We start from the raw sequence: 23617 nt of genomic DNA on the forward strand, positions 1-23617 counted from the left end.
TTCAGGTACAAAGGAGCTTCTTTTTTTTTTTTTAATTAATAAAAGAAACTATGAAAAAGTCTTCTAGCACACACATGGTAATTAGTTTCCAAAACTGGTTCAATGAGTGCAGAAAGCTGCCAGACCATGTCTATTCAGTTAAAGAATCTCAACATTTTGATGTTGAGATTCACCAAAATTTCAGTACTCCATGTGATGAGACAGGCCCTTACATGTGTCCAAATGTGGATATGGTGGATCAGCAGGCAGAGTGAGGCTAGAGACAAATTCCCTTGCCAGGAGTACCCCCTGTCCAGAGGGCTTTTAGGAAAAAAGACACTCCTTATTTTCAAACAACATGGGATTTATCAGCTAAAACCTATGCTTTGAGTTACGCTTGTAAACAAACTGGTAACCAGTACCTTTTAAGACCATGCTTTCCTCTCTGCAAAGGGCCGCACAAGACAAATGAATGCTGACATAGCACATCCTGAAACAATTCACTACAGCTGCACTAATTACATTCCCATACTGTGGGGGAACACAGTACAGGAATGCAATCCCATCAATTGGGCCCCACAATTTAAAGCGGATGTTAAGGTCCTTGAATGCATCCAGATGAGAGCACCAAAGTTGGTGACAGGGCTGGAAGGCATGTCCTGTGAAGAGCGGCTGAAGACACTGGGTTTGTCTAGCTTGGAGAGAAGGAGGCTGAAGGGCGACCTTGTTGCTCTCTACAGCTTCTTGAGGAAGGGGAGAGGGAGGTGCTGATCTCTTCTCCCTGGGATCCAGTGCTGGGATGTGTGGGAATGGCTCAAAGCTGTATCCCTCACAGGAGGTTCAGACTTGACATGAGGAAACATTTCTGTACCGAGGGGGTGCTCAAGCCCTGGAACAGGCTTCCTGGAGAGGTGGTCGATGCCCCATGCCTGTCAGTGCTTAAGAGGCATTTGGACAATGACCTTAATACCATGCTTTATCTTTTAGTCAGCCCTGAAGTGGTCAGGCAGTTGGACTAGATGATCATTGTAGGTCCATCCAGCTGAACTATTCTATTCTATTCTATTCTATTCTATTCTATTCTATTCTATTCTATTCTATTCTATCCTATCCTATCCTATCCTACTTCTTCTGCCTACCTCCTCCTTTCCCTAGAAGTACATACTGAGGTAATGTCTGACGACATTTCTTCCCAGCCCTGCACTGGCAGAAGGAATTTAATGTGTAATCATGTCCCATCCTAGGCACTGGCTCTGTCACTTTCTGGGAAGGAGGCATGTACCTTCTGATGGGGGTAAAAGCTGTGGGTCGTCTCGAGATAATTTGACCATCTGAACAAATTTGCAAAAAGTATGTGTGAACTGTGGTTTTTGAAAGTCTTCTATGTTCATCCAGTTTAGCTGGGTTTCCACAGGATGGCAAAAAACCCCACACCTCTGACACTAGCAAGGCTCAAAGATTAAGCCCTCACTCTGAAGCAGGAAGTGCTCCAGAACTAAATGGCTGCAAATCTTTTTGAGGTGAGCAATACCTGTTCATCTCCCTGTGGATTTTTTTTTCTCTTTGTACTCATTTTTAGAAATGCCTAAGCTCTTTCCATTGGAAAAACATAATAAAACAAAAGAGTCTGAGAACAACAATGCTCCATCAGACTGAAGGTCCATCTGGCCCAATATGCTGTCTCCAAAGTGGCCAACCATCAATGTCTGAAGGAGAGAATATGAGCAGTGCAAGTCTACTTCTGCCAGGGTCCTGGGGGTGCTCATAGGCCTCAATGGCTGGGACTGGCCTGCTCTGGGGCCCCCACCCAGGCCATCTCCTGCCAAGGGCCCAGGGAATGTGGAGTCTCAGCTCAGCCTGGGGCCTTCAGTCCCTGCCTGAGCGATGCTGTAGGTGTGCCTGTCTCTGCCCCTCTCTCCTGGATGGGCCTGGGACCTGTACTGCAGAAAGCTGCTCTCCTGGATGGACCCCTCAGACTTCGGTCATAGCTTGTCACACAGAACTCTAGGCATACCATAGCATAACCATTCCATTCCATTCTAATCTATTCTCCACGCTTACAATGAGTTGAATAACAATGAGACTGTTATTGGCCTGAAATGCCAGGGGTTTTTCAGCTCCAAAAACACTTTCAAGGACACATATCACAAAGGTTACAAGTGGAAGCAGGATTTTAGTTTAATTTTATTTTTCTGAATCTGTTTCAGAGCCGATGCTCACAAGCATTAACACAATGCACATGTGTAGCCAGGAGCAGGCTGATGTTTAGCTTTTTCAGTTTAGCTTGAAAAAACATCCCTTGCAGTCTGGCAAAGGCACGTCACAGAGCTACAGAAAATAGCAGCAGGAATACAGGCCAAGCAGTCCCTGTTTCCTGAAGAGTGAGAACTTGAAGAAAGGATCAGGACTGACCACACACAAAAGAAGAAGTGTGTGGTACTGTGGGGTATTTTCCCAAGTATGACACATATCGATGACAAGCATACTTTTTGCCTTCCAAAACCTGCTCTGCTGTGCTTCTTGGCCAGTAATGCATGAAAAGCACTCTCATGTCTGCCCTGCACTTGTATTGCATGCAGGGAGCGTGCTGAAAAGTGGCAGCTCCTGATGGTGCAGCAAGCCTGGAGCCCTTCCAAGCACGGGCTGTTTTGCACAAGCAAGAACCCCTGGGGAAGGAGAGCCAAAGGAAGAGCAGAGCTCGCTCCCCCTACAAACTTGCAATGGGCAAGAGAGCCTGAGGGAGCCAGGGCACAAGTGGCACCTTGGAGGTGCCAGAGCAGCAGGCAAGAGCCTCGCCAAAATGGCCCAGAGGAGCCCTAACAAGGGGCTGTGCTCAATGCTACAGAGGACAAGAAGCAACCCCCCGGGACCACCCTGGGGGCCCACCCGGGTGTCTAGAAAGCTTCCTCCCCCTAGATGCAGGGCATAAGGGCCACCTTTGTGGAGCAGGAGCAGCAGGCACCTGGCCAAAATGCCCCAAAGGCGCCCTGGCAAGGGGCTGTGCTCAGTGCTGCAGAGGAAGGCAAAAAACCCCAGGAGACACTTGCTAGCCCAGCGTGGGGGAAAAAAAGCCTTCCTCCCCCCAGCTGCAGGACACGAGAGGCCATCTTCATGGTGCATGAGCAGCAGGCAGTAACCTAGCCAAAAAGGACCAGAGGATCCCTGCCCTGACAAGTGGTCATGCTCAATGCTGCAGAGGAAGGCAAAAAACCCCCAGGGACCAGTGCCAATCTGCCCTGGGGGAAAATTCCTTCCTGACCCCAGAGCTGGCGATCGCCTATTCCCTGAGCATGTGAGCAAGACCTGCCTCCTCGTCCCACAGGCTGGTCACGCCTCCCAGGAGATGCCCAACCCCTATTCTCCCTCAACCTGAGGCCATCTCAGGGGCTTATGAGAGTGGCCAAATGCCCTCGGCCTGATCGACCTTGGGGGCAAGAATCCTTCCCGTGCCTGGCAGGACACCACTGGGTGCTCCAAAGCACTGGGACCCCTGGCAACATCTCTGCATCCCATTTCTTATGGCTGCTGCCCCGGCAACATCTCTGCATCCCATTTCTTATGGCTGCTGCCCCTGGCTCTGCAGGGGATGAGGACAGAGAGCTTTGCAGTGCTCCTCAAGTGTTCCTCAAGAAGGCATTCCCTTGGTCTGGCCACTGCTCTCCAGTTGAAAAGCTGTTGGTGGTTCTTCTCATCTCCAGCAGCCTTGTCCAGCCTCTGGTCTTCCTCTCTCAACCCCCTCCAAGTAATTCCGCTGGCTCCTCAAGGACTTCCTCTCAGATGTCTGCGGGTTGCCCCCCAGGCCAGCTCTGTCCCGACAACTGTGCCATGGGGGTGACGGCCCCCCTCCCCCAGTGTGCAGCCCCACCCGCCGCCCAGCATCCTTCAGAGGAAGGCCTTTGGGGTGCTGGCCCCAAGGCAGTCCCTGCCCCCAGGGGACTGTCCCTGCCCTTGGTGGCCATGCACTGGGGACAGCTGCTGGGCATCCCTGACGCATCCTCTGCCACTCGGCTCCCAAGGACAAACCTCGTGCTGTTACTCTTCTCTCAGGCCATGGCAGAAACCAACCCTGCAGCCCAGAGACCACCCCTATTAGCCATCTCCTCTCTGCACCAGAGCTAACGTCCATGAGGCCACATAGCCAGGAGGACCAGGGACTTTATCTGGCTGGACACAAACCCTTTTCCCGGGGGGTGGGTGGGGATGATTTCAGCAGCCACAGCCTAGAGGAAAGCTAAGGTGTAACCAGAACCATAGGTAGGGATGGACGATGCCAATAGACCGCCACAGATAAAACACAGGCTTTGAAAAACAAGTGAGCAGAGGCTACACTGGTGTGGTGGAAAGGCTGGTCATTTTCAGACCTAGAACATTTGTATCCGTGCCCAAAGCACAGAGAGGCAAACGACTCTTCCAAACTGTAAAAACAGCCCATTGCTGCTATCACCCTCACATCCCCATTTCTCACTGAAACGAAGCTGCGCAGCTCCTCTATTAAACACATCAATTGGCCATGTTTATACAGGATACAAAATGCAGTTCAGCTACGGCGTAAAACTTTCACAGCTCATTTGTGACTTTCAAGGAGAGGAGAGAGAAGAGAGGAGGGAGGAGAGAACGAGACGAGAGTTGAATTGAGTTGGAAGGGACCTACAATGATCATCTAGTCCCACTGCCTGACCACTTCAGGGCTGACCAAAAGATAAAGCATGGTATTAAGGTCATTGTCCAAATGCCTCTTAAGCACTGACAGGCATGGGGCATCGACCACCTCTCCAGGAAGCCTGTTCCAGGGCTTGAGCACCCCCTTGGTACAGAAATGTTTCCTCATGTCAAGTCTGAACCTCCTGTGAGGGATACAGCTTTGAGCCATTCCCACACATCCCAGCACTGGATCCCAGGGAGAAGAGATCAGCACCTCCCTCTCCCCTTCCTCAAGAAGCTGTAGAGAGCAACAAGGTCGCCCTTCAGCCTCCTTCTCTCCAAGCTAGACAAACCCAGTGTCCTCAGCCGCTCCTCACAGGACATGCCTTCCAGCCCTGTCACCAACTCTGGTGCTCTCATCTGGATGCATTCAAGGACCTTAACATCCTTTTAAAATTGTGGGGCCCAGAACTGCACACAGTACTCAAGGTGAGGCTGCACCAACACTAAATTCAGCGGGATAATCACCTCTTTTGACCGGCTGGTTATGCTGTGTTTGATGCATCCCAGGATGTGGTTTGCCCTCTTGGCTGCCAGGGCTGACTCATATTGAGCCTGCTGTCAACCAGCACCCTCAGATTCCTTTCTGCAGGGCTCCTCTCCAGCCACTCCTCTCCCAGTTTATACTTGTGCCCGGCGTTACTCCACCCCAGGTACAGAATCTGGCATTTGTTCTTGTTCAATTTCATGCCATTGATGATTGCCCAATGCTCCAATCTATCTAGATCCCCCTGCAAGGCCTCTTGTCCCTCTTGTCCCTCAGCAGCTCCCAGTTTAGTACATCAGCAAACTTCCTAATGGTGCATTCAACTCCTGCCTCCATATCATGGATAAAAATATTGAACAGAACTAGCTCTAGAATTGAGCCTTGAGGAACACCGCCAGTGACTGGTTGCCAGCCAGCTGTAGCCCCATTCACTGCAACCCTTTGAGCCCTGCCATTCAGCCAGTTCTTCACCCAGCGCACTGTGTACCTGCTCATCCCACAGCTGGAAAACCTATCCAGAAGGATGCTGTGAGGGACAGCATCAAAAGCCTTAGTAAAATCCAGAAAAACTACATCCACTGCCTTCCCTTCATCCACTAGGTGGGTGACCTTATTGTAGAAGGATATTAAATTAAACAGGACTTTCCCTCTGTGAATCCATGTTGACTATGCCTGAATATTGCATTGTTCTTTAAGTGTCTTTCAATAGCACCCAGTATGATCTTCTCCATAATTTTTCCAGCTACTGAGGTTAGACTGTAGTTTGCCGGGTCCTCCCTCACGCCCTTCTTGTAAATTGGAACAATGTTGGCTAGCTTTCTGTCAGCAGGGACCTCCCAAGACCTTTGGTAGGTGATTGAGAGGGGTCCTGCTGTAACATCCACTAGCTCCTTCAGTACTCTGGGATGAATCTCATCAGGCCCATCATCCCATTAGACGTTTGAAAACCAAGTATGGTTTGGACTTCAGGTCTGTGGCTTGTCTCATGTCTACGGCATGTTCCTAACTAGAAAAACTGCACAAAATAAATCTGCATGAAACACGAGTCCCATTGCCCGCATCACCCATTTCATGCTTGTACTGAGATGGGCTATTTGTTTGTGGACATCTGAATTTAGGATCTAGAGATGTTCAGATGTAATGATACTCTAGGACTTAGCAAGTGTTTGTAGCAGTACTGATACGGGCAGACCAGGAGGCAAATCCTAAAATCCTTACTTAATATTTTCTTAGTTTTTATTGAAACAAAACTCCTGCTGAAGTCAACAGGAGCTACCCAGAGAATGTTGGGCAAGGCCTATTCTCCACTTACTGATTTTTGGCTCCTATTTCACCATGTATTTATTTTTAATGAATTTTACTTTCCCCTTTTATTAGCCTGAAACAGCTGACAAGCCACCACCTGAGGCACTTATAAAAACAATGATACTGTTAGGCAGCAATTTGTGGTCTATGACATAGGACCACTTAACTTTGCTCAAAACTGCATGATATTGATTAAAAAGAAAATAAAATAGAACAGTCGGGAAATAAAGAATATATAATAGGTTCAGTGTTTCCAGCTAAGTGCTGCTTCCTTTCTGCTCAGTGGTAATTTGTTATACTAAGTGTTGTACACTGCAAGGTGGGGTGATGGAGAGCATGCTGCTTACACCATCAAGGAAGCAGTTTACATCTGGAAGGCAGATGACTGCCGGTGCAGTATCACACACAGCACATTACAACTCAGTGAAATACTGGAGTACATCCAACAGATTCATAAACAGGAACAAACGGGTATTAAAGTCAGTGGCTCCATGAGATTTGGGATCAAATATGTATTTAACTTAAACAGCAGTGTCTTCTTATTAGCAGAGCATAGCGGGTTGTCAACTGTCTCTTCAGAAATGCTAACCAGACGTTTAATGTTAAGTTACTGCTAGAGAATGCTGGAACTGCATATGTTGATTCAAAATGCTCATCCTAGCAGGGAAAAGCACTTATGTCCCCAGCATATATTTTTTCCTGGAATGCATGTACACACATCAGTGGTTTCTGTCTTTCTGAATCTCCAGATCCTTAACAAATTTTCAGGGAAGATGTGGAGCTCTACATAGCAGACTTCAACCTGCCGACAACACGCTTGCTTCTTTTAGGTACCTTTTGCAGACCTCAGAGAGCACAAAAAAACCGCTACAAGAGAGGCACAGCTATCTGTATGTGAAGAGACCCTAGTATCACAGCTGAAGAGCAGGGAAAGTTGTTTTCTCACATCCAGCTGAACTCTACTTCCACTAAAACCAATGCTTGCTTTACCATTGATGCCAGTATGACAGCTGAATAGAGGCAAAAGGGCTTTTGAAAGCCCACCTGTAAGGTAAAGCCAGAATACTTCAACTAAAAAAAAAATCTGAAAAGGTTAATATAGAAAGACTGAGACTATAGAGATGAAACCCCTTAAAATTAACTAAGAATATAAAGCAAGTAAAATAATTGGAACTTGTACAAAGAAGCCATTACAGACAATACATTTTGTAGTGTATTTGGGCAAGTAGTCAGGGAACACAGTAACTGGTGGAAGTATTGTATTAGCGAAATCTATGCTCATAGTAATGATGAGCCCGTGTGCCAATGCATTTCTAATCTGCTGCAGAACTGGCTTTCTTGAAAGAGATATAGCCCAGTAATTACTTTACTGCTAATCTAACTTTGCTACCCCTGGCAGTAAAGTAACAGCATCAGTAACAACTGAAAGTCAGGCAAACTATCATGCTTTCAGTGTGGTCAGTTATTAGGGGCTACAACAAATTACCCTGGCTGTGGGCCTGGCCTTACACACTAAGGGTGACATTCAGCTGTACCATCACTCAGTGTGAGGTTTCAAGTAAGCATCACCCTGGCTCATTCCAGCAGTATCCAGGATGACTGAACTGTGGGTCAGCCCTGAGGGAAATCCTGGCCTCAGAAAAGTCAAAGGGAGTTTCACTACTGACTTTAATGAGATCAAGATTTCACCTAACAGGATTATAAAGGCTACAGCTTCTCTGACAGAGATACAAAATTAGTGAACACAGTAGGGCAGTACCTCTGAATTTCAGTCAGGCATCTGATACTGTGCCTCATAAAAGCCTGCTATAAATACCGACTCACACTGACTAAGACAGGAACACTGCTGCACTGATTGAAAGCTGCTGGCAAATGGCAATGGATCAAGCTGGGGGGAAGTGTCTGTGACAACAGTTCTCAAACTTTCTTCTTGTATCCTAGAGAAAAGCACAGTCTGTGCCTCCACACTATCAGGAACACTGCCAAAGGACACTTCCCACCCACCAAAGTAAGGGGTGCTTTACCATAAGATGGAGAGATGATGCCCTTTGCGAGCCTGAGCCATACCAGATGGGTGTTTGCACTCAGTATGGCGACTGACCCAAGACAGCCTCAGTGGCATCACTGTCTCCTATCCTGGGATCCCAGCTGGCCCCTGCTCTGAGACCCCAACCCTGGTGGACACACCATGACTGGACTGACTCTGCTGCTTGTTCCAGAGATAAACTGGGAGCAGTTTGCATGGCTTTCTCTGACTGAATTCTGCCTCCATTAAGGCCCTGAGAAGTTCTGCTACTGACTCCAAGGGGAGTTTCTGGGCCCTGCTGTTTTCCTCTGCTCCTGCTTTGCGATTCCGCTTGCCTCCCTCTCTGGCCCACATCTTGCGGGTGCTACTGCATCTGCAAGCATGCTCCTGCCCCAGCCTTCCTGCCACAGTCCCTGCTCCCCTCCCTAGGGCTTCTTCTGTATAATGAACAGAGAACACTATGAAAAGAAAAATTCAGGATAAAAACTTGGCAAAGCGTGCTGGCAAAGATACCTTAGCTTGCTAAACAGACTTCCAGTGAAATGGAAGAGCCCTAACGTTTACAATTACACTAATAAATAAGGACTACGCTTACTGCAATATAAAGGCTCTGTCCCTCCATCATGAATGTCAACTGAAGTTTTGCTTTAGACTTCAGCAAGTAGGCACAACCCAAGCACATGATGCTGTGCTACAGCAAAACACCCCACTGGACCATTATTCTTGATTCTGGGGGGCTGTGCTGCATTTGTGAGACACTCAGGAGACTTGAATACTGCTTCTTCCTCCATTCTGAATCTAATGAGTGATTTAAGGCAAGTCATGTTGTACCTTTGTGCCCCTGTTTGTCTTCCCCATCCTTTGTGTTCCATAGAGAAATTGATCTTCTTTGTAAATTAATATGAAACGCAGGAGTGAAAAAGAGCTTGTGTCAGAGCCAGGCAGAAGAAAATAAGGTAATGTGATTATAAAAGCAAGTATTTTAAAAAGGCAAAAACATGCATTTGAAAGGTTGTTACACAAGAGTCATCCTCCATCTGCACTGGAGTATGCCACAGAGAAGTACTACATTAACCACAGTTGCTTTGCACATCACCTTTCAGCCTCAGAGCTGAACCCATGCATTCCCTGAGACCTGGCGTTGGGTTACTGTTATGTCCTGCACTGCAGCTGACTGTGGAATGAATGGTCATGCTGAGGAAAGCAAACAAGACAGCCTGTAAGGTCCTGGAGATCACTTTCAGCTATGAGAAAGCTTCTTTATTTTTATACCTTCTATTTAACTGCTAACCCTTTTGTTTGAAAGCCACAACAGCAGAGAGCATACTGCAGGCATAGCACAGAGACATCAAAGCAGACAGAACAGGGAGCAGCAGGACATGTCTTCCAGAGTATCATGAAAAGGAGCCTAGACAAGCTCCTGCATTTCAGCCAGGAATAGCTTCAAAAGGCCATTTTGGCACAGAGTGTAAACTCATTTGGAAGTGGGGTAGAGGTGTGTGTCCCTAGTTGAATCAGAGACTTTCAGGGACTGCACAGACTCTGGAGGCTCTGGAAAACAGAAGGGTTTTGAACACCCCAAGTTTGTTAGCATGCTTTCAGGAATGGAAATTATCCCTGTGCAGGAGATGAAAAACATGAGCCATACTAAACCATGTTTAGAGAAAGAAGCTACAATCAGAGAAGGCACTTGAACAGGTCAGGGCTTGTCCTGGTTTCAGCTGAGATAGAGTTAATTTTCTTTATAGTGGCTGGTGTGGGGCTATGTTTTAGATTTGTGCTGAAAACAGTGTTGATAATACAGAGATGTTTTAGTTGTTGCTGCACTAGCCAAGGACTTTTCAGCTTTCCATGCTCTGCCAGGTGCAGAAGAAGCTGGGAGGGGACACAGCCAGGACAGTTGATCCAAACTGACCAAAGGGCTATTCCATACCACATGACATCATGCTCAGTATATAAAGCTGGGGAAGAAGAAGGAAGGGGGGACATTTGGAGTGATGGTGTTTGTCTTCCCAAGTAACCACTACACGTGATAGAGCCCTGCTTTCCTGGAGATGGCTGAACACCTGCCTGCCCATGGGAAGTCGTGAATTAATTCCTTGCTTTGCTTTGCTTGCATACGCGGCTTTTGCTTTCCCTATTAAACTGTCTTTATCTCAACCCTCGAGTTTTCTTACTTTTGCTCTTCCGATTCTCTCCCCCATCCCACCAGGGGGGAGTGAGCGAGCGGCTGCATGGTGCTTAGTTGCCGGCTGGGGCTAAACCACGACAGGGCTGTATATGTGCTCAAGCAGGTGGTGCTGTCAGGACAATGAGACTTGAAGTAACAATAACCTTAGTCACAGAAGCAGAGAAACTAAGCAGGTAGCTTAACAGATGTGGAAGGTGGATGATACTGGCTTAAGGACCTTGGACTAAAATCTGGGCTTGATATCCGACTTTGACATTGACTTCCTGTGCCTTCTGGGCAATTCATCTTGGTTGAGTTCTCTCCTCAGTCAGCCAAGTCAGCAGTTGGGGGGGGGGGGGGGAGGGGGAAGAGGGGATGACACACGATTTTCTTTCTACTCCTGATAGGGAAGATTTTTTTTTTTAACTATGTGGTTTAAGCTCCCTCCCACGACTCTTCAAGCCAAAGACACTGGAGTAATCACATCACTAGGGACAATACTCCAGATCAAAAGCAAGGAAACAGCTCCTTCCCTCACTGCAGTGAACATGGAGCAGGAAGCTTAAAAAGCCCACATCTATCATTCCATACTTCCAAAAGCTCTCCCCAGAGCTATGGGAAATATGGCCATACCAAAAAGGTTCCCGCATCTGCTGGTAGTTGTTGAAGGACGCCTATTCATTAGTCTATGGTAACCCAGAACCCCACAGGCATTCCAGCCCACTTCCATTTTCCAATGCCACCATCACTCAGAGGCAAGAACACCACCTTCCTCCGACATGGAAGGAAGGAATGTAGTGTCCCCTGAGCTGCTTGAATGTGCAGTTCCCTATTGAACTAGAGTGTGGTTCAGAGTCAGAGTGTGCACTTATGACCATTTTTACATCACATTTACTTTATGTGCGTGAAGCTTTGTGTCTGGCATGAAACAGTGAGAAAGTGTTGCCTAAACATGATTTTTTGCTGCACTGGCTTGAAGAAAGGCTAGTAGCCTCATTAAGAATCTGCTGCTTGTTTGAGAATTTCTGCTATTCTCATAGAAGCAAATTCAGATCCCTTTGTTCAAGGGCCCTGGGAAACAAGCAGGAGCAGTAGGGCTCTGCTGCAAGGAGTCCCGTGTTGATGCAAACACCCTAGTCTTAGTGCGAAAGGGCTGGAGGAAGCATGGCATTAGCACACTGAGAAGGGATAGTAACATCACAGAAGGTGCATGAAAAGCCCCGGCATGGACTATTTTGCTCCCTGATGACCCCATTCACAACTGCACAGCACCCCTATGATTCTTATCACAGGCGAGAATTAGTCTACATTCAGCTGTCTTCATAGTGATCTAATAGATGAAAACAGCCATTGGTCTCAACGAGCCAGAAACGTTGGCGCATTCCCACAGCAAACCTCAGCTTGGAATCACCAAAATAAACCTACACACTTTATGATTAGAGGTCACATCTGGTGTGGGAAGGAGGATGTGAGTAGGAAAAAAAATTGGATCCACCCAGCCTGCCATGCCAACATCAAACTGCTGTATCAGACCACACATTAAACATTCCCACAGAAATTATCGGCAATGGAAGACTGACAATGCCAACATGTTATTAAACAGTCGTCATTTGGCTCAGAGTCAACATCTTGCTGAATTGAAAGGGTAGAAGAATAGAGCTGCCCTCTACATTCTCAGAAGGGTATCTGTCTACATGTATTTGTCTGGAAGACAAGAGGTTTGAGTCAGACATTTTTTTCTTTCTGTCTGTCTGTCTTTCTTTCCTTTTTTAAAATGAGGACTCGGAAATTGATGGAGCTATCACAGAGCTTCTGATGCCTACCAAGCAAACTCTGGGTCCTGGGTTCCTGGACAGAATTCCCACACACCCCCTCCAGCCCTTCTACACACTTACCATAATGGTGTGATGTGGGAACAGGGCACGGACAGACTTCACAAACTCCACAAAGTGCTCTGAATAGCCGTTTGCCACATCCAGGCAGATGTATCTGATAGGTGGAATGGCCTCTAGAATACTTGTTAACTTGTCCAAATCAGCTTTTCCGCTACCTGAGCTTGCTGCTACATGCTAGAAAGACAGAGAGACCAAAAGGGAGTAGTAGTTTGTAAAAACTGGAATAAACACACACTGCGTATGTCTTTTTTTGCATAGTCTTGGGAGGACTTGTGCTGCAAACTAGTGAAAATCATACTATATAACATGAAATAAATACTTTCCTGGGAATATCAATGTGTTACTTCTGTTTTGTTTAAAGGCTCTAAAGTAAAGCAAAATTAGCATTTTATCAGCTCTTTATTCACTAGTGGATTCTCACAGGCAAATATAATCACCTGAGATGGATGAAGGTTCAGCCATACTCAACACAAACACAGGAGAAGCCCTAACTTGGTATATTTCCAGGAAGGCGGAATGGCAGAATTCCACCATCAGAGAGTGGAATCTGGGTCTTTAAGTTCATCAAGCACTCCTTTGATCTACAGAATCACAGAAGAGTTGAGTTTGGAAGGGACCTCTGGAGATTGTGTAGTCCAAACCCCTTGCTCAAGCAGGCTCAGCTACCATTGAAAACAAGCAGTTTGCTTCCTCCTTTGTCTTCCTATGAGTTCTTTCCAATAGAAAAATAGTTTCCACAGCTGTTGGCCCACAAAACCTCTGCAGAGATCCACAGTCACAGAGCAAGTCAGTATTTAATCACTAGGAGATGCTGCTCCAGTGATCATGAACCACAAATGAGCCAAGTACCAAAGTGTTCAGACACAGGATATTCCTGGGACCACTTTCTACCCTATAGTGGCATATAAGCAACCCTGATGAACTTAAGTGATAGGCTGGCTTTCAGACAATCCTGTAATCAATAGCCTTTATAATATAATTCTAAAATGTGCCACAGGTAAAGATACAATACAGCTGTGTGGTATTCTTTTCTATACAGAAAAAGTTTCAAAACTGCACTGAACTCCGAGGAGGAGGGGAGACAGCCAGGCACGCTCTTATACTGCCTCTCCTGGTGTAGGGGCCCGCCAGAAGAACACAGAAGATATATGAGTACAAAAAAGTCAGAACTTAAGTCAATGTTTAAATCTACTAAATGGTGTTTCTCGGTAATGGCTCAGGCTAGGACCCTCTGAACAAGTTGGGCAGCACAGCTAGTAGTAGCATAGCGTGGGCTCTAGTGCAAGGAGGTAAATGGAGGACACATATGCTCTGACAACTTTCAATGGTCATCCCTGCTTGGGCCCAGCACCTGGGCCCTTCCAGCCTGCAGGCCCTGCCTCTGCTTGCACACCTGATAGCAAAGACTCTGCCTAGCACAAGGGCATGCAGGGCCAGCTTGTGGTTGGGTTACTCAAGGCTATTCACATTTGTGGTCTTGAGCTTCTCCCTCACCAGCACTACCACAGCTCTCAACACCAACAGAAGCACAGCAGTTAGACCTGTTCCCAAGTATTTCCTCCTTCTTTGTTCAGGATACTTCTCTGTTTCTATTCCAGGCATATATAAACTTTGCTTTTTTGCATCTTCATATAAGCACTTTCATAATGGACTCACATAGCTATTCTTTTTAAACCAGGACAAGCCACTTCCCTTGATGCATTTAAGAACAGCAAATATCTTCATTCCCCAAAACCTCACTTGACAACAGTATTCCCAAGAGACTCCAGTGTATGTGAGTTCAGAACGAAGCAATAAACCATAATAATTTACAGTACGAAAATGTACCTCAAGGCATTCTGGGTGATTGGCAGCAAACAGTTTCCATTCTTCCAGAGAATAATGCTTGTGAATTGCAGTGAACATTGCATGCTAGCAAAAATAAGAAAACTGATATTAATGTCCAAGTTAGTCATCTTTCCCTCAGCTGCAGAATAACAAGATATCAGAAATTCCCATTTTAAGTATAGGTTCATCCTGCTTGAAAGAAATAGTAACAGTGAATAACAGACCAGGCAACTCCAAATGGCTCTTCAAAGGTAACTTAGCATACTTAGCCGACCTTTCAGGATCAGGTTTCTGATGTGTTTCATGAAGTTATGGTCAATATTTTGAACGTGCTGCAAGAAATTAAGGTGAGCCTTGAGGCCAGAGGCTAATTAACTAATGACTCCTGACTGCTGCAGCTTTATCCAGTAACCTACACTTCCAAAACCATTGTCAGCTAATAATTTTTTTCTGGAAGGGAGCACAATATACACCTCAAAAACTAAGCTCTAGAAACTCCACCTGAAGCTGAGCTACACCCAAGATGGAAGCTTCCCAGTAAGCATTTCCACTGAAACTATCTTATATCTAGAGCCCTGCCCCTGGTAACTGTATTACTGTAAAAGCACAGCTGCTTTGCAGTGAAACCACACCTTCTTGTTCTGGATTTTTTTAAGTCGTGCCCCCCTGTTCTCCAACACAGCTAAAACTTAACAAAGGCTGCTCACTGTCACCCAGTGACTTCCCAGTTGGTGGAGAAATGAGAATCAAGACTTACTTTTGCCATAACCACAGCCATTTCAAATGTCCCCACAGTGTCCATGTTTGCCACTATAATGGGAATTCCTGTGTATGTCTGCTTGGAGTTGCGGAAGGTGAAGGTGCGCGTGAGGTCGACCTGCAACGAATAGGCACACATTCTTTTAAGTAACTGATTGCAATCTAACAAGTGTTTTGCCACTGACTTCAGATACAGCAGGTTTGAATACTGCTTCTTCATTTTCCTCACATTTCCTGTTCTTCCTCCTTCATTCCACTATTACCTCAATTTATTTATTTTGTTACAACTTCTGCCTTCCAAATAACAAAGAAAATAAAAAAGTAAAATAATGTTTTTCTGTGTTAAAGAGAGTTCTTGCTGAAGAAAAAGAGAATCAAAATTAAAAAAAAAAAAAGAAACAAGTCAGAAGGGGTCGGAAAGGAAAGAGGACAATGAGGATTGTGGGTTATTTTATACAGAAATAAGTTCAGCTGTTTGTTTGGCTGCCTGAGAAACTCAAGTTGAAGTCCTAACTCCACAGAAGTCAGAACTGGAACTCCCTCTGTCTCCAGGGCATAGAGGGCTTTGCCCCAGTCTTTAATGTAAACGACAATATAATGAAGCAAGCTTTTACTTTTGGCTATGGTTACCAGCACTCTTGCCATACAATACAAACAATCATACCCTGGCTTATTCAACCATGAGGCTGCTAGTTTCTAAGTTAATTTCTTACAACTGCATCAGCCTTCACCTTCAAAGTTATTTCTTCTTCAGCATCCTCAAATGATCATGGTAACATCAGGCATTTTGTTCCTTACATTTGCAAGAGGTAATATCAAATTTAGATCAGTTCCCATTGGCCTACTTAGCATCTTGCAAAAGGGGAAAAAAAACCCTCTAAGAAATGCACAACTCTAAGATATTAGGTTAGTCTCTTTAGTAACAGTGAAAATGAAGGCTCTTTCATAGTTTTCATTAGTCCTCACTTCAGCTTTAATCCAGGAATATTCAGAGACCTGAAGTGAACTGAAATCCATCACCAGAAAGGAAGCAATATATAAAATATAGGACTTTGTTTATTTATTTACAATATATTTTGAGCAGTCATATTGCAGGGTATATTCTGATTGATTAATATGGTGGAGGGTTTATTACTGATTTTTTATAAGAAAAAGAACTTGGTACCTCAGTGATACATTGTGAAACAGGTTCTCATTTTGTATAAGCTTATAAGGGAAAGGTCACTTTGGTGAACAAGCTAAGATACATCTTAATGGAAACTCACCCTTCTTCCCATTTACTATCAGAGGCGCCCAATTCTCCACCCATCACTGATGACATAACATTCTCATGGGAATTTCAGCTGCAGCTTACATGAGAAAACAGTATGAAGAAGATAGGTATGAAATAAGTATGAAAATTTAATGTATTTTACTCCCTTTTAATGCAATTTATTAACTAGAACCAAGGAGAAGAAGACAAGAATATCACACAACCAGTTCTACACAGATAATAGTACCAGAACCACTGCCTTACAGTTTTACAGAGGAAAAACATCTCTTTCAAATGAACTTAAGAAAGAGGTAGAGAAGAAGAGTATGTTTAAGAAAAGACTGAGGCAAGATGCAAAGCTATGCAAGGAACACAAGGCCATTACTCTTTCAGCGATTCTCACCTCCACTTACTGTAACTTCTCATATGTGACTTCCTTTAGCCAGCCAGCCAGATGGATCTCATGCAATTATCCACACAACTGATAATACTGTAACAGCAGGCATTTATGAGGGATAATTGCAGGACTTCCCCTAATGAGGCTTTTGTTCTATAAGAAGGGGAGAAATGGCATACTGGGTTGGAGATGTTTATGTGCTGCCCTAGTTCTCCAAGCAGCCAGTAGCAGATGTCTGGGAAGAGAACATAAGAATGAGGCAAGTTTTGAAAGACTCTTTCCCTTGTCTACCTTCTCAAAGCTAACTGATTTTCATTAGTTCCTCTAGCAGCGCTTCTGACCATCTCTTTGTCTCTTTCCTGAGTCGTAACAGCTAATTTATAGCTTATTGTTCTATGCATTATGAGAAAATAACTTCTGACTCTAGGATTGCTCACCATCACTCAACAACAGTAAAAGTTTCTTTAGAAAGAAAATCATGAAATGTATTCTGTAACTCCTACCTAGACCTTTGACATATGAAAGTACTAGGACATTGCCTGTTCTGTTAAAGCTCCCTGGACTTATTTGAATTTACAAATTTAAATTAATGACTAGACTTCCTACAGGACACTTGTCTGGTGAACTTAAAATGGCCAGCCTGCAGAGGCAAGTCCGGCAAAGGCAAGAATAGCAGGCTATGTGAGTACCAAGACCCCGCAGACAGATAATGCTGCTCCCACTCCAATCACTGCTTTAACCGATTTTGACACTTGAATTCAAGCTTCAAATTTTCTGGTATCTTTTCAAAAAGAGAAAGCAGTCATGGAAAATGAAGACAGTGCAAGGAACCAAAAACAAGTACCAACATAGCAGACCTACAAGAAGAGCTGCAAATACCCCTGAACTGCCTCTCTAAGAAGCTGACTTAATCCTAGTTACTGCATAGAAAGCTATCCTTGTGCAAAATGAGGCATTCACACCAGAGAAGCAGACGCTTGCTGATATAAGCTTCAAAGCAGCAGCTTGCTGGGTAACAGGCACTGTAGTATGCTGCCTCTGTTCCTCTGCCAGAACTATTTATTTATATTCTTGTTTTGAAGCAGACTGGGGCTGTCTATTTCAGATCCGGCTCTCACAGACACTGTTTATTCCTGTTGCTACAGCCTCAGTGATGGTGTCCAATTTCTTAACCTTCATCAGTTTTCACTGACCCCCCATCATGACATGCACTTCTTCTCATGTGAAATGTTTTTAACAGTTCATCATAGCCACCCGTTACAACCCTGCCATATCAGCTCGTGTTCCTCCTATCATTTTCCCTTCCCAGCAGCCCTTCTTCCCACAGCCTGCAGGCAGCTAAATATACAAAACAGTGCACTTGAAGGAGCCATGTGTCACTCGGTGGAGCACAGCTCCACCTGTTTGCCAGGCAAGCACAGTGAATTTTAAAGACGGACCATAGGTCCCCAAGCAAATGGCCAGAAAGGCCCTACGGGCCTATGAGCAGTAATTGCACGCGATGAGGAGTTACTCAGCCAGGACACCATTCTTTGTAAATTAAAAACGACTAGCCTGAGATTACCTTTCTACTGAGAGGGCCTCTCCAATCTTACACCTTCATAATGGTAAAAAAGTTTTGCTTAGTTGTTGCTCTCAAAATCCCTGCCCATAGGCCCGTAATAAACATGGCCAGCCTGCTGCCCTTTCCAGTCTTGTCCTTCTATCTCACTTGATTTGTCTCGGTCTCTCTCTCTTACAACTCTGCTTCCCCTGGAGAAAAGCTTAATCCTCTTTCCATCCCCCAACACAACGTAATTCCTTCATTAGTCAAACTAAATCCTTCGTTAACCTTGGGGTTACATGAGGTAAACGAGAAGGCACCTTCAATCCTGAGGCAGCCATCTTTTTTGTAGAGGCAATCCTCACGGGATTTCCTGGGGTCTTTCCTGATCCCTGCTGGATCAGGAATATCCCGGCTAACGGTGGCCCTGGGCCAGCAGGGACGCAGAGCCCCAGGCAGCCTTGGCTGCGGGGGCACGGCTGGGCTCTGCCCGCGCAGGTCACGCAGCAGCAGGAGGCAGGTCGCGGGGAGTAACCTAAGTGAGGGTGAAACGCACCCCACCGCCCCAGGTTGCCACCTGATGGGATCCCAGCCCGGGGCACCCCGTGCCGTGGGAAGCGCTGCCCAGCATCTTCCCTGGTTGTTTTTTATTACTACTATTTTTTAAAAATAGCATGTCCGTTACTCGGTAATAGCACTGCCCACAGCCCCTGAGGCTGAGCGCGAAGATGCCTGCCGGCCCGTACTCCCGGCTTTTGCCGGCCCAAGCTGCGGGGCGCGTTACCGGACCCCCCCTGCCCCGGAGAGGGGCTTGCAGAGCTGTTGGTTCACCGCTGCCCCTACGGCAGGCAGCCCCCACGGAAAACGAAGGTCACCCTCCGCTCAGCGCCGCAGAAACCCGCAGAGAGACCTATTAGGAGCAAACAATCTCCACCCCCTCCCCCCCGCTTTTTTTATTTTTCCCGAGGAGCGGGGGAGGACAGCGCGGCACCGGCTTGCAGCGCCCGCCGCCTCCCGCTCCGCCGCGGCCGGGGCTCGCCTCGCCAAGGGGCAGGGGAGACACGGCGGGCTCCGTAACCCCGGCCCCCTCCTCCCCTCCTCCCAGGAGCAGCAGCATCTCACCCGCCACGCAAAGGGCGTTTCGATCGGGGCGGGCATTGCTACGTTAGACTGGGGAATAAAAATAAAACAGGGAGGGAAGGAAGGTTAAGGAAGTTAGGCGCTGAGAACGGAGAAAAAGCATGCTGGGTTTGGATGCCCCCACCTCTGATCTGCTTTTGAGGCTGCTTCTTTTAGGTCTGAGCAGGACATCTTTAAAGTCCAGTTTGAGGTCTGCGTCTACCCGGGGCATCTTGCTGGGGTGGCGGGGGCCGGGGCTCTCCTGGCGGCGGCGGCAGTGGCGGCCCCGCTGCGCTCGCTCCGCTCCGCTGCACCGCGCCGCCTGCAGAGCCGCGCCGGCCAAAGCCCGCGGGTCGCGCAGGGAGCGTATTTATAGGGCGCGGGGAGCGCGGCGCCGCGGCCGGGGCCCCATCGCTTTATTAGGAGAGGGTTGTTTTTAGCCGAGTAGCCGGCCGTCCCCTGCCCCTTCTCCCACCGTGGCCACCTCTGCTTCTCCGCCCGGCTGGGCGCTCTGTGTGCGGCTGGGGGGAGACGGGGACGCGGCGCCTGCCCGCAGCCGCCCGTGCGGGGCGAGGCGCGGGCAGCGCCGGCGGCACAGCGGCTTTAAGGGCAAAGCAAGGGCAGAGGAAATGGTGCCTCCATGTGATCGAGCGACCCGGCGCCGCCGCCGCTGCCGGCTGCGGGAGCCCGCCGCTGCCGGGCGGCCGCTGAGGGGCTGAGCTGACATCTTGCCCGCCCCCCTCCCCCCACCCCTTCCACCGCCCCGGACGGCGGTTGCGGACCAACGGTTGCGGACCAACCGCCGCCCGGCGCGGGGGCGGCCCTGAGGCGGCCATACTGACGGGGCTGGCGACGCTCTCCAACGTTTTTCGGGCGGCTGCGGCACAGCCCAAAACTTTGTGCCTCCAACCTTATAAAAGGGCAGCCTTTGGTCCCCCTGGGCTCTGGTGGAAATCCCACTTTCCAGGGCGCTCCGCTCTGAGCCCTAACCTGGCCCCCTCCCTCCCCGTCATCCTCCGGTAACACTGAGCTGGGACCCTCCGGGACCCTCCGAGCTGGTTCCCCATCTGGCTGCAGAGCAACGGGCTGGTGCCTGTTTTTGGCGTTAGAAACGTTGAGAAATGTGCAGCTGGTTGGTCATAGGAGAGCAGTCACAGCACCAGCCACCTGGAGCTGCCTCTGCACAATAATTTCCTATTCTAGTACATGTAGAGAAGCAACAGGGAGCTTTTTTTTTTTTGCCCTCCATAGCATAGAGGAGCCTGATTTGTGACTTTGTATGATCCGTTTTCAATGGCTAGCCACTGTTCAACATGCAGTCGCAAAACCCCCATAGCAACGGAATTACACATGCTGGGTCCATCTACATCTGCTGGCACAGGGATCAATACAGGGTTACCAGATATCATATGAGATGACTTTCACAGGAGCTTTAAGCTTTAAAGTCTATTTAATTATGAAGTCAGTGGGTTGTAAGATTCAGACTTCTTTGGAAGACGCATGGACTAAGCCTTGCCAGTGACTGGAAACTGAAGCACGCGAGGATCGTGGCTGGCTTCCCTTCCTCAGACACATTGCAGGATGAGGTAGTGCTCTCTTCTTTATCTGAAAGTTGCACACATCTGGTCAACACCCTGCCTCCAGCAGAGCTCTTTTACACCTCTTTGCCCAAGTGTCCCAGATACTTCAATATGACCAAGCGTGAGGCCCAGGCTTTACACAGCAGGCAGGGCATTTGAGTGCTTGCAGTTTTGAATGTCCGGGTTAAGAGGCCTTGAATCTGGTTTCCAGGAAGCCTTGAGGCTTCAGAACTCCAGATGATGTTCCAGGAGAGCCTTGCCCCTGTGGGTATTTCCCACAGAGATATTCAGGTGAAACAGGACCCTTTAATATTAGTCTCATCTCCATAACAGAGGCCATTCACTTGGTGGTTTCTCCACTGGATTCAACAATATAACAGAACTACTAAAATTAATCCTTCAGACAGATAGCCACATCTCTCACCACTTACTGTTCAGTAATAAATTAACATTTTGTTCAGGAGCAGAGAGTACTGATGAGAATGGGTTCTGTGAAAGTGGCATGCCTGTAGCAGAGGATTGAGAATGGAGAAAAAACAAATGCCTTCTGTCTGTGCCTGGCACCATGTCTTCTCCTTGCCCTCATGGCAGGCATGTGATGCTGAGAAGAAAGAAAGAAGCCACTGCGCTGCACTGTGAATGCAAAAGGTCAGCACTGTCGTGGGGAGTAGGAGATGGAGGCTAGCAGTGATACTTGTAAGCCCCAGAAAATCATGCCTGATGCTGTTTCTGATTTCCCGTATTTTAATTTTAGTTTCCACTCACAGAACTCACTGTGCTATTTTTCTGTAGATTACAGTATCTGCTAATATCCAATATTTTCCCCATGTACACGTACCAACAGACCAGTCAGGTCTCTCAGATCAGCTCTGGTCAGCTTGAAAATTTACAAAATCCTCCATTTTCTTACTTCAAGATATGTTTTCTGTAATTAAAATTATGGTTTCTTGCTGAACCATCTCTGTCTATTTCAGTGTCCTTTCTGAAGTATGGACACCAGAAAGGACATGATCAGTAATCACATTAATATCATAGCCAGAAATGAAGATCACCTCGCTATGTATCTTTGCTGTTCCTCTTTACACCTGCAGTGATCCCATATTATCTCTTTGTGCTATGGAAGAAAGAGCTGTTCAGCCAGGCTGTATGCAGTTTTGGTATTTATCCTGTAAGTGCAAATGAGCTATCACTGATTTCAGAAATTAGCATATGTAAATTATTCCAGCTACTTTCTTTCAGAGCTGTTCTTTTCTCTACTTTATTGTTTTATATTTATACCTAAAAGCAGATGGAACAATGCACTCAAAATTGAGAACTTATCAGCCACTGTAGCTGAAAAGACCAATGCTAGTGTAGCTTCATAGGTCTTCTGACAGTTCCCTGAACTTGGTGTTTTTGAGAAGAGGGAGAAGTGGTCATAATAATGCAAATAGTTATTACCATGTCTCAAGAAGAAGTATCTATCTGACTTCAGCCTATGATTATCTAAGAGTTATTGTTCTCCTTGTGATTTTCATCCTGTTGATGTAATTGTAAATGATGTTGTATTTCATAATAGAAATGAGTTCACAAATGGGATCTGGTGACAAAGGACATGGAAGAGGCAGAGGTACTCATTGGCATCTTCACCTTGGTCTTCCCTGGTAAGATTTGCCTTAGGAATCCCAGGCCTCTGAGACCCATGGGAAAGTCAGGAGCAGTGAAGACTTACCCGCAGAAGAGCAGGATCAGGTTGGGGAGGGGGGAAAGGCTTCCTGAGGACTAGAAAAAGCAAATGTCAGTCCTGTCTTCGAGAAGAGCAAGAAGGAGGAAGGATCTGGGGAACTACAGGCCAGTCAGCCTCACTTTGATGCCTGGGAAGGTGATGGAGCAAATAATCCTGGAAAGCATTTCCAAACGCATGAAGGACAAGAAGGCGACTGGAAGTAGTTGGCATGAATTTACGAAGACAAAATCATGCTCAGCTAACCTGATTACCTTCTACGATGAAATTCCTAATTTGGTGGATGAGGGGAGAGGAATGGATGTTGTTTATTTTTGCTTTGGCAAGGCTTTTGACAGACTCCCATAACATCTTCATAGACAAACTGAAGTGCGGACTAGCTAAAAGGACAATGAAGTGGATTGAAAACTGACTGAACTTCTGGGCTTAAAGGGTTGTGATCAGTGACATGAAGTCCAGCTGGAGGCCAGCAATTTGTGGTGTACCAGGTTAATTATATATGGCATTAAAAACACCCCTTTTTATCCATGCTCACTTTTCTTCTAATTTAAATAAGAACACTTTCCTCACCAACTCCTTGGGGCTGAAAAAGGCATTCAGTGATAACCTTAAATTACGAGCACTTCTGAGCACCAGAAAGACCTCTAGGGTGAATGCTTGATGAGTTGTCATTATTTATCAACAGAAACTCTGGTCAGAGCAGATGCACAGCTGACACAACTGAAGGTGCATGCTGACTTCTTCGCTGTCGTTCCTAGGAAAATACTATAGCCTCATATAGCTCCATATATGGATTATTACATAACATAATTAGCATACGTGTTTAAGGAGTGCAGTGAGCAGTAGTGAAAGCA

General features: G+C 46.7%; 1 protein-coding gene and 1 long non-coding RNA gene across 3 annotated transcripts in view; one reads left to right on the forward strand and one right to left on the reverse strand.

The window, feature by feature from the left end:
- GMPR (guanosine monophosphate reductase) overlaps window positions 1-20113 on the reverse strand; it is a 52020-nt gene extending 31907 nt beyond the window's left edge. Inside the window, exons 1-4 of one of the 2 annotated variants that reach the window (XM_072853322.1) lie at window positions 19606-20113; window positions 15148-15267; window positions 14391-14474; window positions 12564-12737 (exon numbers count right to left, since the gene is read on the reverse strand). In XM_072853322.1, the coding sequence (XP_072709423.1) occupies window positions 12564-12737; window positions 14391-14474; window positions 15148-15267; window positions 19606-19692 (465 nt within the window). In that variant the 5' untranslated portion in view covers window positions 19693-20113. Of the gene's footprint in view, window positions 1-12563; window positions 12738-14390; window positions 14475-15147; window positions 15268-16804; window positions 16852-19605 lie in introns of those variants that run through there. The other variant, XM_072853323.1, reaches the window with a different exon arrangement.
- On the forward strand, window positions 19562-22731 carry LOC140648011 (uncharacterized). The gene is made up of 3 exons (XR_012041053.1): window positions 19562-19637; window positions 21502-21688; window positions 22599-22731. It is a non-coding gene; the product is annotated as an uncharacterized lncRNA (long non-coding RNA).
- The last annotated feature ends 886 nt before the right edge of the window (window positions 22732-23617 follow it).

The sequence above is a fragment of the Ciconia boyciana genome, chromosome 2, assembly GCF_034638445.1.
Source record: "Ciconia boyciana chromosome 2, ASM3463844v1, whole genome shotgun sequence".
In the NCBI taxonomy this organism is placed as follows: domain Eukaryota; kingdom Metazoa; phylum Chordata; class Aves; order Ciconiiformes; family Ciconiidae; genus Ciconia; species Ciconia boyciana.